This window comes from Globicephala melas, chromosome 15 (genome assembly GCF_963455315.2).
Source record: "Globicephala melas chromosome 15, mGloMel1.2, whole genome shotgun sequence".
In the NCBI taxonomy this organism is placed as follows: domain Eukaryota; kingdom Metazoa; phylum Chordata; class Mammalia; order Artiodactyla; family Delphinidae; genus Globicephala; species Globicephala melas.
In genome coordinates this window covers 9,738,878-9,757,191 of record NC_083328.1, presented here as the reverse complement: position 1 = coordinate 9,757,191, position 18,314 = coordinate 9,738,878, and the positions used below count along the sequence as shown (strand labels likewise).

The 18,314-nt window shown below is 56.6% G+C and overlaps 1 protein-coding gene across 4 annotated transcripts in view; it reads right to left on the bottom strand.

The window, feature by feature from the left end:
- The window catches only part of CLIP2 (CAP-Gly domain containing linker protein 2), a 76,337-nt gene that overhangs the window by 48,308 nt on the left and 9,715 nt on the right, over positions 1 to 18,314 (bottom strand). For all 4 annotated transcript variants that reach the window (XM_060284650.1, XM_030871976.2, XM_060284652.1 and 1 more), the window contains exon 2: positions 8,585 to 8,775. In XM_060284650.1, coding sequence (XP_060140633.1) covers positions 8,585 to 8,708 — 124 coding nt within the window. In that variant the 5' untranslated portion in view covers positions 8,709 to 8,775. The remainder of the gene's footprint in view (positions 1 to 8,584; positions 8,776 to 18,314) is intronic.

The following is an 18,314-nucleotide window of genomic DNA, read 5'->3' as shown; positions in this document are numbered from 1 at the left end:
AACAATCCGAGCTGCAGAACGTCGCTCCCATTTCTTCAGTCAAGGAATCTGAGGCTCACTCCAGGCAGTTTCCGGTTCACCTGGTCTCCCTTCCGCCTTTGTACCTCCCTGAGCCCTTCCCATTTTCCCTGTGTTTCCAGAGGAAAGCTAAGAACCCTCTTCTCCTTTTAGAAGCAAACCTCCATCCCGCTTTGGTCTTCCCTGGGACCCGCCTCCCCGCCACCTCTCTCCTCTCCCCGCGATGGCCCTCCGACAGAGGTCAGAGCCCACGGGTGACATGAACACCGCCCTGACCCACAAAACAGCTTCCCTCACCTCGCCCCCTCCTGCCGTCACCCATTCTCCTTCCCAGCAAACAAGCTTTTCTCTCTCTAAATGTTTCTTACACAGATCATTCATGTCCAGTGCAGAAAAAAATTTAAACATAGTTACTGATTAAAAAAATGAAAAGGACCTGGGCTTCCCTGGTGGCGCAGTGGTTGAGAGTCTGCCTGCCGATGCAGGGGACACGGGTTTGTGCCCCGGTCCGGGAAGATCCCACATGCCGCAGAGCGGCTGGGCCCGTGAGCCATGGCCACTGAGCCTGCACGTCCGGAGCCTGTGCTCCGCAACAGGAGAGGCCACAACAGTGAGAGGCTCGCGTACCGCAAAAAAAAAAGAAAAAGAAAAAGAAAAGGATCTATAGTTCCATCATATAAACATAATCACAGTTAACATCTTGGTGTGTGTTTTTCCACGCTTTATCCTGTGCGTGTTGGGGGGGGGGTGTGTGTGTGTGTGTGTATAGTACTTAAAAGTCAAAAACACAAGTCAGGCTGTAGTTAGATATTACTCGGTCCTCTGCTCTCCCTGCAGTTGGTATTTTTCCATCCAGCAGTGTCTAGAAGGAAACGGTTCCATGCCCTAATAAGACTCTGCTTCCCAGTCCTTCTCTGACCCTCAGCTCCTGACCCCTCCCCGCTCTGGAAACTTCTCCTGCAAGGATGCCTCGCTGCACTGCAGGGGGCCCTTCCCGGCCTTGTGGTGCCTGGCCCTGCTGTCCATGCTCCTCTCAAGGCTCCCTGTTCCTGTGACAGGACTGGGGCCTCCCCAGTCCTCCACCCTGGCCCGCACTGGTGGTCCTCTCCGATGGGGTGGTCTCCATCCACTACCTCTCCACCTATATGCCAGCCAGTGCTGTGCTGGGAAAGGCTTAACTAGTTCTCCAAGAGAAAATAATAATAATAATAATAATAACCCTGATTTTGTAGCCTTTGCCAATTTCCATAGTGTAAATTCTCCCACCATGATCCATCTCAAGCTACCAGCGTGATGCCACTGAACACAGAATTGGGAAGAGATTATATATAGTATTTCCAACACAGAGTAAATAACCTCAAAGACACAGATGCTGGGGACTTCCCTGGTGGCGCAGTGGTTAAGAATCCACCTGCCAATGCAGGGGACACGGGTTTGATCCCTGGTCCAGGAAGATCCCACATGCCACGGAGCAGCTAAGCCCGTGCACCACAACCACTGACGTCTGCACGCCTAGAGCCCATGCTCCGCAACAAGAGAAACCACTGCAATGAGAAGTCCGTGCACCTCAATGAAGAGTAGCCCCTGCTCACTGCAACTAGAGAAAGCCCATGGGAGCAACAAAGACCCAATGCAGCCATAAATAAATAAATAAATAACAGAACAAAACAAAAAAAACACAGATGCTACAAAATCTTACTAGTAGTAAATAGTAGCTTTTTTACCAGTAGTAAAATAGTAGTAGTAGTGGTGGTATAAACACTACTCGGAGAAACACTAGAAGTCATGAGTTTTGAATATTTATTACCTATGTTTTTAATAGAATGTACTTAATTTTGGGCTTCCCTGGTGGCGCAGTGGTTGAGAGTCCGCCTGCCGATGCAGGGGACACGGGTTCGTGCCCCGGTCTGGGAAGATCCCACATGCTGTGGAGCGGCTGGGCCCGTGAGCCGTGGCCGCTGAGCCTGCGTGTCCAGAGCCTGTGCTCCGCAACGAGAGAGGCCACAACAGTGAGAGGCCCGCGTACTGCAAAAAAAAAAAAAAAAAAAAAAAAAACCCACAAGAGGGGCCTTGGAGGGACCCACAGTGATGATATGACATGCACCAAGGAGCATGATGAAGTTGGCCCTTTGCCCCTGAAAGCCAGAGGGAAAAAAAGCATATCTATAAATGTTCCATAGAACATAGTTCAACAAGGCGTTAATAAGTATCATGAAAACAAAACCTTAATCTCCAAATTCAAACGGACTTGTCAGAGCCTTTAATGTGCAAATGAGCAGTGTGATGACTTAGGGAGGGCTATAAATAAGGTGCCTACATAATTTATAATCCAAAACTAGACACGGTGGAGAGAAAAGAGGTGCTATTAATATAGTATCATGCCAAGACCACAAGCATAAACTAGGGCTGTCACAGGCAGTACACAGTTACTCTGGCCTAAAATTATAGCATTTTTTTCTCTGTGTCGCCTAAGGAAACCCTGCCTGCCCATCAGGCCAGCTCCACCACCCCTCACTGGCACTGCCACCCCACGGAACTCCATTCTTCCCTGATTGGCACAGCCTGCCACCCAGGCTGCCAGGGTACACGTCTGCACCCCACCCAGAAGACAAGCCCTGGGAGGTGGGGTCCACACAGACCCCCTCTCCATCCCCGGGGCCCCAAAATGGGGCTGAAATATACCCTGGCCACGACCCTGACCTCCCCTCCTTGGTGCCTCTATGCAACATACATAAATGCCCCACAAACCCCAAAGCAGCTTTCTGCTCTAAGATCCCGGCTCTCCTGGCAGGGACTCAACACCGAGGTCCAAAGGAAGGGATGGGGTCTCTAGAGCATTCCTCAAGGGCGCCAGCTTTCCCACCGTGAGTCCCCCAGCCCGGTCCACCCTCCAGTCAGTCCCTTGACAGCGTCCCGCCCATACGGTCTCTGGAAAGACCCCTCCCAACCCACTCTGACCAAGGCAGGGCCCGCCCCCTGTGGCCACCACAGGCCCGGCATCTCCCCTGCTACGCCGGCTCCAGCCATCCATCCCTGCAGAAGGGACCCTCTACCAGGCCGTTCCGGGGCGGGCCCCAGTCCCAAGGATTGCTCAGCGTCCTTCCTGAGCCAAAGGGAACTCAGAAGCCCCCTTCTGTTCCCCTTACTCCCAAACCAGGGGGAAAGAGCCTCTACCCAGCAGACTCAGCTGAGGCGCCAGGGAGAAAAAGATGCGGGCGGCTTACCCTGGAAGGAGCAGAGCCAGCTTCCCATGGAGAAGCCCTGCTACAGCCACGCCAGCCAGGGCAGGCAGGCAGGCGGGCAGGCGCTGGCAGCTGGGCCCCTGCTCCCCCCCCGCCCCCATTCCCGATCGATTCTGGGCGTCATCAGGAACATTAGGAGGCTGCCCTGCCCCCCGCCCATCCGCAGCCCAGCCACAGAAAAGCTCAGCTTGGCTTTCCCCATCCTGATGCCATTAAAAAGTTTAGGATGCGGTCAGGGGAGGAGAGCAGGAGAGCTGACCTTGAAGGGAGTGAGTGCCGCCTGGAGCCAGGGCTAGCTCCGCAGGAGCAAGAGCTGGCAGCTGGTCCGGTTCTGCCCAGGTTTGCGCAGCATCTGGGACAGGTCAGTTAAAACGGGGATGAAGCCACCTACCCTCGTAGGGAGCCTGGGGATCAAGATGAAAGACACGAACCTCCGCGGCTGGAGTGCAGTGGGGTCAGTGTCCAGGACTAGAGGCCAGCTGTGAAGCTCTGTGGGACACCCCACCCCGGGCACGTCAGGCTGGCTCCCATGTCTGGAGCACCCACAGGGTGTGGGAGCACCCGGGCCCCAGCTCAATAAGCCAGAACTTCAAAGCTCTGGGCCCCTTGGGGGAGATCAACATATAGGAAGTGGACCCTGCCCCAAGTGGCCCGCTGCTTTTCTGAGGGGGACGCCCATGCACACGTGTCCTCGACCTCCTGTGTCCTGGGTCCACATGTGCAAAGGCCACAGGCACACTGGGGGATAGCTGTGACCAACCTAACGAGAACAGATGGCTCCTCCAACCCCGCCCGTCTAGCCGGTGCCTGAGCAGAGCGTAGGAGTGGACTCGAGTTCAGCCACCGCAGCTGCCTCAATCCTGGGGGCAGGAGGTGCCAGCAGCCTGAACCAGCTTTAGACCAAGCCCAGCCCTGCTACCCTCTGGCCCTGTAACTCTGAGCAACTCAGCTGAGACCTCCAAGCCTCAGTTCTATCATCTTTCAAATGGACAGAAGAGCAGTTCTCTCACTCAGTTGTTAATAAGAAAGAAATGTGGTAAGACACCTGCTGCAGGGCCGGCTTGTGACACACAAGTGTCAAACGCTGTCCCTCCTAGATGGGAAATCTCTGGGGCTGGACCAGAGGGCAAGGGGTGGGAGAGGCCCTCCAAGGGTCCTCCTGCCCCAGTGGGGGGCAAGGGCAGAGGGACCTCACAGTGGCCTATGGTCTGTCCCTGTCCCTAGAGCCCTCCCCAGCGGCCAGCCCTTCTTGTCCCAAGAGGGACACCCACGGCCTAGCCTGGCCTGCCCCCACCTGAGGCTCAGAAGCAGACCCGGGAAGGACTAAGGGCTCCTATGCACAGCCTGCCGTGGTCCTACGACTACCCAGCAGTGTTGGACCTGCCCGGCCAGCGCCGGCTGCTCCTGGCCCAAACGGAAGGCCTAACCCCAGCAGCATCTTGGGCCACCAGCCCGGAGACCTGAGCTCCCCCCACATCTTCCGCAGGCCCAGGATAGGCTCCCAACCCCCAGGCGGCCTGGGCCACAGCTCCCCAACTCCCTTCCGGTCGCACGCCCGCCCCGGCCCATTCACACCCCTCCCCAGGCCTCTCGAGCCGCTCTGCCTCCATCCCCGTCCTTAGACGTCTCAAGACTCAGGACTTCTGTAGCCACCACTGCCTCTGCCTGGATGCCCTTTCCCTGACCTTGCGGGTTCCTGCTTGTCACTAAGATCTTCACGCTGGCGTCACCTCCTGAGCGAGGACCCCCACCCCCGCCCCGACTGCCTGATCTGAAGCAGTCTCCAGGGGGTCCATCCCATCTGGCTGGGCTGCCCCTGACCTAGAGGCCCCACCCAGGTTTTGGCCCACCGGTGGGTCCCAGACCGCCTTCCTGTGCACCTGCTTTGACCGCCTCTGGGCCACCTCCTGGTGTAAGGGACCCCCTCCCACGGCCCCTCTGGTCCTGCGGCTCTGGGAACCGACAAAGGCCGGGCGGGGCGGAGGCATCAGCCCAGGCCTGACCCTTGGCAGATCCTCTGCCCGGAGGCTGAGCTCATGCTTTGGGAGGCTGCCACTGCCCCGATTCCCAGAGCCACTGCCCCCCTCCAGCCACCACCAGGCTCCAGCCTCTGCCAGACCCTCTCTTGGTGCTCCAGCACCCACCTCCGGAGTCCCAGCCTCCCAGCCTCCCACGGGGGTGGGCAACTCCAGCACCTCGGAGAGCTGATGGCCAGTTCCATAGGGTGGGTGAGGGAGCCTGCGGGCCAGGAATGGGGCCACTGTCCTCCCCTGCTGCTGCCACACATCCTGCCTCTGCTGGGACTCTTGTTATGAGACCTGGAGCAGGGACGAAAGCAGCTCTGGGCCGAAGAAATCTCCCTTCCCCTGTCACAGGGCTCCACTGCCCTGGCCAACTGCTCCCGGCTCTCTGCTCCCTCCCCCAGCCCGGGGGTCTGTCTCTCTCTGACCTGCAAAGGCAGCAGGTGCCAGAGCGGGAAGGAGGGCGGCACCAACCGCAGCTGCAGCCTTTTGCCGCCACCGTGTCCCTCGGCAGGGGGCGTGTCTCTGTGATCAATTGGGCATTCATGGAGCGGCACCTCCTCTCCCCGCACAGGAACAGCCCTGCAGGGTTGGGGTCCAGGCAGAGTCAGACCACCCAGGCCCCACCTTCAGCGGCCCCCAGACCACCGTGCGGTGTGACCAGGAGGCAATCAGCAGGCCACACAGTGTGGTCCATTCCCCTTCCCTCGAGAGACCAGGATGTAGCCATTCAAAATGATGGCAAAGAGGACACTGCCGTAGCACGGGGGCGGGGGGCGCTTTGCATAGAACGCAATCAAATGTGAAGCAGTAGGATGCAAGTCTGGATACAACCCATGACTTAACTGCTTGAAACAACAACACGTGAACAGGAAAAAAGACCAGAAGGAATAGGTCACAGTGGTGGCTGTGATTAGGTTAAGTGGAGGGCTAATGGGAGTTCCTTCTTTTATCACTCAGATTTTTCTGTAATGAGATTATGGAGGGATGAAAGGAAAAGAAATGACTCTTTAATGAGTCTTGTGCCTGCAGGCGCTTCTCATTTATTAACTCACTTGATTCCCTGAGAGAAATGACATTATCCCATTTGTGGCTCAGAGAGGTTAAGTAATGCTTCCAAGGTCACACAGGAGGGACATTAGAGCTGGATCAGAGCCAGAACTCAGGTCCCCTGGATCAGAGAGGAGGCAATGAGGAAAGAATCCAGAAGGTGCTAGGGGCTCTCTCCAGTGGAGAAGAGGGTCAGGGCCAAGCCTGGCTGGAGCCCTTCTCCAGCCAGTGGGATATACAACTCCCACCTGCTCTAGACCACTAGGCCCATTTGGTGCCTCTGCCCATGCTGTGTCTCCAGGACACACATTGTCCTCCTCCTCCTCCACACTTACACTCCCTCCTTCCTTAAGGCTGAGCTCACTCACACTTCCTCCAGTAAGTCTTCCCTGCAGCCCACCCATGGTGGTCAGCCCCCTTCACCTCCCACAGCCCTGGAAGTGAGTACAAACATCTTTGCCCGGGTGACCACATGCCTCCTCACCAGTCTCCCCAGCCCCGCTCTTAACCCCCACAACCCGCTCTCTGCCTGGTGGCCTGAGGAATGCCAACACCACCAGACGACCTTTGCTAACATCCTCCAACAGCTTCCATCACACTTAAAACAAACCCAGTCCCCCTGCCCTTCACCACCTGCCTCTGCTGCCCTCCCCAACCTCATTTCACACTCCTCTTTACCCAGACCTGTCTTCTTTCTCTTTTTTAACAAACAATCCATTCCTGCCTCGGGGTCCTTGTGTTACTTGTTCCCTCACCTGGAACAGCCTTTTCCCCTTGTTCTTTCCCCCGCCTATGGTCTTCTGAGGCTCAGAAATGAGGAAAGGAGGATTTGCCACCTTGAAAGGGTTGTCTGGGCCTCCACAAGAGCCTGTACCAGGCAGGGCAGTCCACGGGCCACATGACACATCTTCCTCACCTTTCCATGCTAGCTGTCTGGCTTTCCCAGGGACCTGGCTCTGTCAACTGCCCGTAGCTTTGGCTCAAACTTCACTTGACCCTACCCAGGGCCCAGATTGCCCAGTCTGGCCTGTGACTGGTTTTGCCTCTCCAAACTTCTATGCCAATCAGATGAGATGGACCCCGTCTTACCCTGCTGGCTGGAGTGTCGTCAAAGTGGGAATTTGTGCCAAAGATGTTCATCACAGCATTATTTACCAAAGTGAAAAATAAGAGGGCCTCCCTGGTGACGCAGTGGTTAAGAATCCACCTGCCAGTGCAGGCGACACGGATTCGAGCCCTGGTCCGGGAAGATCCCACATGCCGGGAAGCAACTAAGCCCGGCGCCACAACTACTGAGCCGGCGCTCTACAGCCCGTGAGCCACAACTACTGAGCCCACGTGCCACAACTACTGAAGCCCACGTACCTAGAGCCCAAGCTCTGCAACAAGAGAAGCCAGTGCACCGCAACCAAGAGTAGCCCCCGCTCGACGCAACCAGAGGGAAGCCCGCGTGCAGCAAAGAAGACCCAATGCAGCCAAAAATAAAATAAATAAATTTATAAAAAAATAAAAAAGCAGATTTTCAAGTTGTATATGCAGCATGATTGCAAAGATATATATTTAAAAAAAAAAGTGAAAGGATATAAACCAAAGTAGTAATAGTTACCTCTAGGGAAGATTATAGGCAATTTTACCCCTACATCAAACTTTCCAAATATTACAGAGTGGACTCTCTTACTTTTTATCACTAGAAAAAGTCGATAGCTAACAGCTGTCCTCAACCCATCTGCCTTCAGAGCTGGTGCATCCACCCCGAGCACCTGGCCTTACCCCTGCCCTGCCAGGAACCCTCTGCCCACCAGCAGGAGGACTAGAGGTTACACAAGTAAAGCTCAAAGGGCAGAGGTCTGGGTGGTAGACAAGAAAGCTGATGGGAAGATGGGGAGCATTTCAGACCCTGGAAGGGGAATGAGTGGGGGCAGGGAGGCTGGCAGAGGCTGGAGTTTGAATCGGGCTGTGTTTCCCAGGCTGAGTGATGTGGGCAAGTTGCCATGTCTCCCTGGGCCTCCATTTCCTCATCCCTAAGGGAAGCCAACAGTGGTACCGCCTCCCAAATTTGGAGGAGCGTGAAAAGGAACAATTGCACATAAAGCATGTGTCCCTGCCCGTTAATTTTCAAAGGGATGTGGTCAGACATCAAGAAGAACTTCTGGGAACTGCTGGCCTCCAGGCTGGTCAGGGAGCAGCCCAAGTTCCCTTGGCTCTTCCGGAAGAACCACTACCCACCCCCGCTCCACCCTTGGCCCCGCGCACCTTCCTTGGAGCCAGTGGCCGTCACAGTGGCAGAGGCCGAGGTTGATCCAGTGGACGTCCGGCCCATGGGGCTTGAGTGCTTCCCCCCGCGGCCGGGGGGCTTCAGGCCGCTGGGCTTCTGCATGGTGGTGCCACTCGGTGGGCAGAGAAGGGTCTGTGCAGGTCACGTGCTCTCCACCATCGTCACTCACCTGTGGGCAGAGAACAGGAGGGATCACATCACAACGTCACCAGATGGCAGAGCACCCCTGGCCCCGTGAGGCAGGGACCATGGTCATCCCCATTTTCTAGATAGGGAAACTGAGGTACAGAGAAGTGGCTGCGGGCGTGGGCCCAGCATGGCGGCGGCGCTGCCGGGACACGTGTTCCAGTCCGCCAGACTCTGGGTCGGGCACACACTCTCTCTTACATCCGGGACCCAGGAGGTGAAAATCGGGAGGAAGCCGGCTCAGGGGTCTGCAGCACAGGCTGTATTAACCCCAGCAGCCCCTTAGCAGGACCGTGCAGCTCAGCACGGCCACCAACAGCTGAATGCAGCTCTCACCACACAGCACTGGCCAGCAGATCCTGACATGCATGGGCAACCCACTGGGTCACTCTCCAGTGGCCCCCAGACCCTCTAGGACCAGCCAACAGCTCACATCCCTCAATGCAGGCTGGACAAAGCAACATCTAGTTTAATCAACCAGCCTCACCACACAGGCCATACGCCAGCTTTGGGTTCACCATCCAGCACTCACCCACTCCACCCCAGGTGCGGGGACACACACACAGAGGAGCTTACACCCGCCTCAACCCCCTGCCGGGACGGACTTGCCGTGCCCTCAGCCTGCCCTCCCGCGATTACAGCTCCCTGCTTTCATGACTAAGCAGAGAAAGATGCGATGCATAGGGCCAATAGGGCACTAGTGTTTGACAAAGGGGATTCCTGAGAGGGGAAGCCCCCAATCTCCATGGTGATCAGCTCAGGGTACCAGGTGACAGAAAGATGGGACTGGCTGCAGGGGAGTTGGGGGAGAGGCAGAAAGGACAGGCCCACATCCCCTACTCCCCCACTGTCTTGTGTGCACACCCTCTCTTTTACTAGGTATTCATGTAGGGCTCACCATAGGCCAGGCCCTGTCCTGCCCCAGAGCCACAGGCAGGATGCGTCCTCCACCTAGGGGAGCACACTGTCCAGTGGGGAGAGGGGATGCAGAGCACAGCGGACGGACAGCAGATTTGGGGAGAAAGCATCACCCCCTCAGGAACTCGGGAACAGGGGACATTAGTGCCTTCTGGACATTAAACTCATGCAGTAGGGGACGCCGCACCCTTCGCCCGTCCAGCCGTATCCTTATCCCACTCATGGTCACAGAATATTATTCCTTTTTAGAGAACCCTTTTCTCCATTCTTGAGCCATATGACTTACATGAGCTGACCCCCAATCCCCACACCTAGAGTGGACACATGACCCAGGCCTGGCCAGAGCCCCATGGTTAGCTGAAGGAAGATCATGTGACCCAAGGAGCATCAGGGCCTGGACTCTGGCTGGAACCTTTAGGAAAAGGTGCTCTTCTTGTTCTGGGGCTGTCTAGGTGTGGGATGAAAGCCAGGAGCTGCAGGATTACTACATAGAAGAGACTGCCAGGGAACAACGCCAACACAGAGAAAGCAGAGCTAAGTCCCAGGATTTGGAGGGCCTGGATCCAGCTGAACCTGAAGCTGGTCACTTGAGCCCTTCACTTACATCAGCCAACAAATCCTGACACACACTGGCATTGTTATGTCTTTTTGCCTAATTCTCTTTGAGGGACACTGTCACTTGCAACCAAAGAAGTTCTGACTAATACAGAAGCCAACCCACAATGCTCACAGCAGGAATATGTGTCCCCGGAAAGGCTCCCAAGCCAGCAGCATGAGCCAACAACACTATTACCGTCCTGGCATAGCCATGGGAAGGATCAGCTCCTCACACAGGGTGGTTAGACATAAGAGCAAAGGAAAATGAGCTCCTGCAAGGCACAAAGTAGTGGCACCTACATGCCCAGGTGGGCTGATGGGAGTATGAGGCATGCCTGCCAGCCTTGGCCTGCCGCCCAGAGTCCGCCAAATCCAACATTCTAATCCCCTGACCAACTCCCTGACACCCCGGGAATTCTGGGGCCCAGGAGTCACTCGCTGTCAGGCTTGGGTCAAGCTACAAATCATATATCTAACAAAGGTCATTTATTCACCAACATATGAAGAACCCTTACAACTTACTAATAAGACCTAATAAAAAAATGAACAAAAGATTTGAATACCCATGTCACCAATGAAGATACATAAACAGCAATAAGCATGTGAAAAGATGACCCACATCATTAGTCACAAGGGCAACGTGGATGAAAACCACAATGCGATACCACTTCACGCAGATCAGGATGGCTAAAATCAGAAAAACTGACAATATCAAGTGCTGACGAGGATGTCGAGTAATCAGGACAGATTCCTGGTAGAAATGAAAAACGGTGCAACCCCACTGGAAACCAGTTTGACAGTTGCTTAAAAAGTTAAATATAGGGGCTCCCCTGATGGCGCAGTGGTTGAGAATCTGCCTGCTAATGCAGGGGACACGGGTTCGAGCCCTGGTCTGGGAGGATCTCACATGCCACGGAGCAACTAGGCCCGTGAGCCACAACTACTGAGCCTGTGCGTCTGGAGTCTGTGCTCCGCAGCAAGAGAGGCCGCCATAGTGAGTGGCCCCTGCTTGCCACAACTAGAGGAAGCCCTTGCACAGAAACGAAGATGCAACACAGCAAAAATAAATTAATTAATTAATAAACTCCTACCCCCAACATCTTTAAAAAAAAAAAAGTTAAATATATACCTACCATATGACCCAACCACCCAAGCGAAATAAAAGCATATAACCATACAATCATTTGTAAAAAAAAAAAAAAAAAAATGTTCATAGTGACCTTATTCACAATAGCCAAAACATGGAAACAACCCAAATGTCCATCAACTGGTGAATATATAAACACAAAGTTCATCTAGACAATAGTACACAGTTGCCCCTCGGTATCCTTGGGGAATTGGTTCAGGACCCCTGAGGTTACCCAAATCCGAGGATGCCCAAGTCCCTCATATAAAATGGTACAGTGCAGTCAGCCCTCCACATCTGCAAATGCAGAACCCAACTGTTGACATTTGCAACAATATGGGTGAACCTCCAAAAACATTACACTAAGTGAAAGAAACCAGACCCAAAAGACTACATATAGTTTGATTCCACTTATTTGAAATTTCAAAACTATAGACACAGAAAGCAGATCAGCAGTTGCCAGGGGTTGAGAGCAGGGACTGACTTGAAACAGCCATGAGAGAACTTTCTGGGTGGTAGAAATGTTCTAACACTGGATTGTGGTGATGGCTACACACCTGTATGTTTATACTAAAAGTCATCACACTGTACACTTAAAATGGATAGATTTAATAATGTGTAAATTAGATCTCAACTTTAAAAAAAAATTCTATAAAAAATGAAATCCCTGGGCTTCCCTGGTGGCGCAGTGGTTAAGAATCCCCCTGCCAATGCAGGTCACACGGGTTTGAGCCCTGGTCTGGGAAGATCCCACATGCCGCGGAGCAACTAAACCTATGTGCCACAACTACTGAGCCTGCGCTCTAGAGCCCGCGTGCCACAACTACTGAAGCCCACGCTCCACAGCAAGAGAAGCCACCACAATGAGAAGCCCCCGCTCGCCGCAACTAGAGAAAGCCTGCGTGCAGCAATGAAGACCCAACGCAGCCAAAAAAAAAAAAAAAAAAGAAATCCCTGAAGGCTCCCCCTAGTAGTGCGATGGGCTTCAAGGCCCTCCTTACCACCTCCAAGGCTCTCCCTCACCCACTCCACTCCAGCCACACTAGCTCACACTAAGCACACTCCAGCCTCAGGGCCTTTGCACATGCTGTTCCCTCTGCCTGGAATGCTTTTCCTTCAAATATCCAGTGTGTTGCTCATCTCCTCCAATTATCTGCTCCAACGTCCCCTTCAAAGATTACAACCCCTCTCCAGCCCTCCCCAGCTTTGTTTTTCTCTACTGCACAAGGAAAAGACTTGAGTCTGTTTCCTGTGGTATCCTCAGCACTGATGGGATGCCTGGTGCCTATAGGTGCTCAGGAAAACACTTGAATGGATGAATGATGCTGGCTTATGGGGATGAGAGGCCCGGGAGGCCCCCGTCACCTCCTCAGGGCCCAGCTCTCAGGACTGAGTGGCTTGTAGTGAGCAGCCCAGCTGGCCGTCTGACACCACAGCTTTTCATGCAGCTGGTCTAGACTCCTCACTAGCCCACATGCCCTCTGAGACAGGGACCAGGCGTCATAACTGTGTCCGGCATTGGAGGCTCCCCAACCAGCCTTGCTGCCGATGACCCTGCATTTCCTTACCACTCGCCTGACCGTCTCCCACCTCCCAGACTCTGCCTGTGCCTTTTCTCCCACCTGCTTCACTTCACCTATTCCAACCACATATGGAACACTTAGCTCGATGCCTCCTCCTCCAGGAAGTCTCCCAGGATCTTTGACCCAGAGACCTCAGGATCACACACTGAGCCAAGGAGAGAAGATACCGTTCTCCTACCTTCATCGTGCCTCCTGGGAGCCCACGGGTAACCCCAGGTGGGGCCACCGTCTCCTCTCTGAGAACCCAGCCCCAGCATGGCGCCCGGCACAGAGCTTGTGATTTGGAAACCCCGTATGAGAGCACACGTGCTACGGCCCAGAGGACAAAGGCCTTCAAGGCCACAAATCCCCAGGGACATTGTTCCCACGGGAGGCTTCTGGAGGCTCTCACAGTCACCCTCCTACCCTCCCAGACCCTGATGACCCAGCAGCGTCCAGCGTGAGGAACCTATTGTGTGCCAGGCCTTACGCCCTGATGAGGCGGTGGTCACCTTACAGGAGGAACATCCGATGCTCAACAAAGTGCGGGGTCGAGCCCAAAGTCACACATGGCTCAGCAGCTGGGCTGGAACCAGACCCAGGTCTAGCCCTCCGCCTCCCTACACTGCCTGGCCCAGGCCTGGAATAACATTTGTGAGACCCCTGGCCTCTGGGGAGAGCACCCACGTGCCTCACGGACAAAGGAGACCAGAGGAGCTGGCGGGAGAGAGAAGAACCAAGGCTGCATTACTTGGCCCACCCCAGTCCCACCCCTGCCCCCGTGCAGGCCTCCGGTGCTGGGGGAACACAGGGAAGGGGAGATGGAGAGAAGAATGGTGAACAGGAAGAGGGGGAGGAGGCCCCTTTATGACTCAGCCCTGCTTGTGGGACAGAGGAAGAGAGAGGTTTCTTGGGAAAAGCTGGGACGTGGGGATAAGTTGGCCTCTGGCCACACTGCAGCCGATGGGGGAGGCCTGGGAGGAAGTAGATTCCAGTCTCATGGAGTCCAAACCCTAGACCCACCACGAGTGGCTGTGGGACCCTGGCTCCGCACGAGCCTCAGTGCCATCACCTGTAAAATGGGGAGGAAGCACTGCTGCTGTGCGGGGAGCACAAATGAGCGAGTCCATGAGACAGCCCCACGAATGTCCCTCTGTGCCCGGCGCGCAGGCTGTGTGGAAAGGGCAGCAGCACTACGATCTGGTCTCTATTACGTTCTCCAAAGGCCCGGGATGCATACCCCGCCTCCCCCAGGGAGCCGGGGCCCCGACGAGGCGGGTGTGGGAGAGGCGAGCAAGGGCGGGTGGCGTTCAGACCAACAGGCCCCCTTTGTGCCGCCCTCAATTACCATTTACCAAAGACAAACCCGGGCTGCGTTTCAGGGTTTCCATTTCAGCTGCCCTGGGGGTGGCGGGCTGCAGCTTCGGGGGCGGGGGATGAGGCCCAGGAACTTTCCACCAATCAGCGGCCCAGGGTGCGGCCCCGACAGAAGGGGGAAAGATGCCAACTAGGGCAGTGGAAAGCCCATGTCCTTGTGCCAGCGTCGCCCAGAGGGCATGGGAGGCGGGCACCAGGAAGCAGGCTCCCAGGACCAGACCTCAGCTCAGAGACCTCGGCCAAGAGCCACACCCTGGGCTCTCTTGCTGCCCAGCAGACGCAGCTCTCTGGGGGGGGGGGGGGCGCTCCTCCTGCCCACCCCAGGGGTCCCAGCAGCCGGAGTGCCCATGCTCCCCCCACCTCCTGAGCCTGTGACCCATGTGCCGGGCCACATGGCAGCCAGAGATGGACTTAGTGTGGCCCCTGCCCCCTCACTGCAGGCCCAAAGCCTCCAGACCACAGCAGTGCCACGGGGCGAAGCGGGCGGTGGGAGGCGCACGGGGTGGGGGGCTGGGTCCAAGCTGGGGAAACTGCAGGGCACAGACTCCGCTCTGCCAGGTCAACCAAACAGCTAAGGATTTAGACTGCCTAAAATGTGCAGGGGGTGGGTATCCAGGCGGGGGGAGGGGGTCTTCCAATCCTGCCCAGGCATCAGGCTGAGGGGACGATGAGACATGGAGGGCATCAGCCAGAGGACCCGCAGATCAGACGAGCATCTCGGCAAAACCTCTGGGAGCTAATGAGGATGACGGGGTGCCGTGACAGACAGGGACTCCACGGAGGCAGGGGCTGGGGGACAGGTGCCGAGCAGGTGACAAGTACTGGTGGAGGAGGGCAGGTGGGAGGAGGTGGGGGGGAGGCAGGGCTGAGGACGGCAGAAGGCAGGAGAACCTCTCAACACCTGGAGGGACCTGGGAGCAGGAAGGGGCCAGGGTGGGGAGCTCATGTGGGGACAGGCTGGGTGCGAAGTGACTGAGGCCTGGGGCACCCACCTGGTGTGTAGTATACGGGGCTGGAGGCAGAGAAGAAAGGGAGCAGAGGGCACCGACCTGAGAGCACCCTGATGACAGCCGGGCCAGCTTTCGAGGAGAGGATGTTGTTAGGCTGGAGAGCAGCTGGGCCTCCCCAGTCAGCAGGGAAATGCAAATCCACGCTGCAAGGAGATCCCCTTTCCCACCCAATCAGATGGGCGAAAAGTCAAAAAGCCAGGTGACACCAAGTTGCTAGAAAGGCCTCCGGGAAAGGGCAGGTGGGCCAAGGGCTGGGCGAAGGGCAGGCACAGCCTGGAGGAACAGTGCAGGTGCAGTGGAGACTGGCCGGGGACCGTGGCCGAGGGTCCTGGGGGCGCCTACACGGCGCTTATCCACGGCATCCCACGCGACGGCCAAGAAATGCAGTTTGGGGGATGGGAACGGGGCCGGGGCTGGGCAACTGGGGCTTCGTTTCTATTTGTAAGATTTGCTTCTTCCTCCTCCTCTTCTTCTTCTTGTAGGCCATGCTGAATGGCAACGTGGGATCCTAGCTCCCCAACCAGGGAAGGGATCAAACCTGCACCCCCTGCACTGGAAGCACAGAGTCTCGACCGCTGGAGCGCCAGGGAAGTCCCGAGATTTGCTCAAGCCCTGCAGGCTGTACGTGGGAGTTCACTGTGCCCTGTCTATTCTTTTTGAGTGCCTCAAATATTTCAGAACATTTTTTAAGTCAAAAAAATTTAAAGACAGACACCAGGGGACGGGGAGAGGAAACAGTTCCTCCCCTCCCCATGCACACCCACCAAGAGGAATGGGGGACAGGCCCCAAACAGAGTGAACCCCACGGGTGCTGACCGCCAGGCTCCCAAAGGCAGGCCCCTATGTGGGCGCGGCATGGGCCCCCCCAGCTGCCCCACGGGGCATCCCAACACTCCCGCCTGCACTAGAAACCCAGTGCTAGCCCAACCCCCATGTCCAGCAGGGGCCCCAAGGGCGAGTGTGACCAACGTCCCCATGGGCCTCCGCCCAGGCGGCACCCACTGCTTGTCCCACCTGCTTGGAAAAGAGGCCCATCTTGTTCGCATGCGACTGAGGTCCAGGGAATTTCACCCAGTGGTGAAGCGAGAATCCCCACAGAGCAGAGCAGATCTGGGACAGCCCCCCCACCCCCGCCCCCCGCGAGTCCTGCCAGCTCACACCAGCTGCCCCTCAGGCCTGGGAGAGCGGAGGAGACGGCGCCCGTCTGCCCGCGCCCCAGCCCCCCACCCACCCCTGCTCTCCCCCGGTCAGTGAGGCCGCGGGGCGGGCTGTGTGAGCCCAACATTCACACAGGGGCCGGCCAGCAGTGGGAGATGGGACGGGAGACCCCAGGAAGAATGTGGTGGTGGTGGGCCCGGCTTGGGGCCCCGAGTCGCCCTGGGAGTACCCAGGGGCCTGGTGGCCATCCAGAACCAGCGTGGGGAAGGGACCCAGCCAAGCCTCACAGCAGGGCCGGGGCAGGAACCCACGCCACACCAGCTGATATGGCTTCAAGGACGGGGAGGGAGGATGACGCTGGGAAGACGGCAGGGCATGCGTGCCAGCAGCTCGGACATGGGGTGCAGGGGCACCCACGGGGCTGAGCCGGGAAGGACAGACCGACCTAAGAGCCTGTCGACTCCCCGCTTCCCTGGCACCTGCCGGGGGGAGACAAGCAGGGGCTGAGGCCGGAAGGCTGGCATCCAGTGCCACACACTCACCATCCTACCATCCTCACGGCCACTGAGCGCAGGGCTGCGGTTCTTACTTTGTAAAGTCAGTTGGTATCTTCCGTGTCCTGCCCACCCCCGGGGTGACTGCAGAGCCCTGGGAAGGGCCACCCTGTCAGTCCTACCTGAGCTGGACACACTGGGGTGTGGCCATCCTCCCCTCGAGCTTGGAGTTCAGATCCTGTCTCCTGGCAAAGGGGATCAGGGCTGGGAATTGGTTAGGACTCCGCACTCTCACTGCAGAGGGCCAGGGTTCAATCCCTGGTCGGGGAACTAAAATCCCATAAGCCATGTGGGGCAGCCAAAAAAAAAGAAGAAAAAAAGGATCAGGGCTGTGTCAGGTCTAGGGAGGGGAAGGAACGTCAATATACTTCCCTGTCTTACACACACGCATGCACGCACAGTTGGCATGCTCAGAACCAGGGCACAGCCATGGCCCCAGAACCCACTCCTGGTTGTGTGACCACCCACGGCCCCAGCAACTGGACATCTGTAGCCCTCCTGCTACTGGCCCAGGACACTGGGCAGGCATCACCCTGGCTCCGCTGGATGGGCTCCCCCATCAGGCCCAAAAAGAAGGGCTGGGGAACAACACACCTCAAGTTGCCCCCTGACCCACCTTTATTCCCACTTCACAGAATGGGAAAACTGAGGCCCAGGGCACAGGAGTGAAGCAAACAGGACAGTGAGCGTCAGCTGCCCAAATGAAGAAAACTTGTGCTGGCCAAGAAGGGCCCTAAGACCAGACAGAGTCAGAGGCCCAAGGTGGGGAGGGGCCTGCTGAGGTCGCCCAGCGATCAGGGGAACAGGAAGGAATGGGCTCTGGTATCCTGCCTTCCGGGCCAGGATGCTGACCCAGTCATCTTTCACTACTGCCTCCTTCGCTTCTGGTTTCCATGGCAGCCCCATCCAACACATCCAGGCCAGGGCAGCTGCAGGAAAGTCACCCCCATCTCCTGGGTTCTCCTCCCCAACCCAGCCTGTCGGGGTGGAATTTGCACACGCAACTCAAAATTACCCCTGAGCAAAGGAGAGTCTTTACAATAAGTGGTGTTGGATCAAATGGACAGCCACGTGGGGAAAAAATCATGCTCCCTTCTGCGGCTGGCAGAGTAATGGCCCCATCCCCAGTACTTGTGAACATGTCAGTTTACGTGGCAAAAGGGAATTAAGGTTGCACAGAGAACGGTTGCTCATCAGCTGACCAGACAGAAGAAGATTAT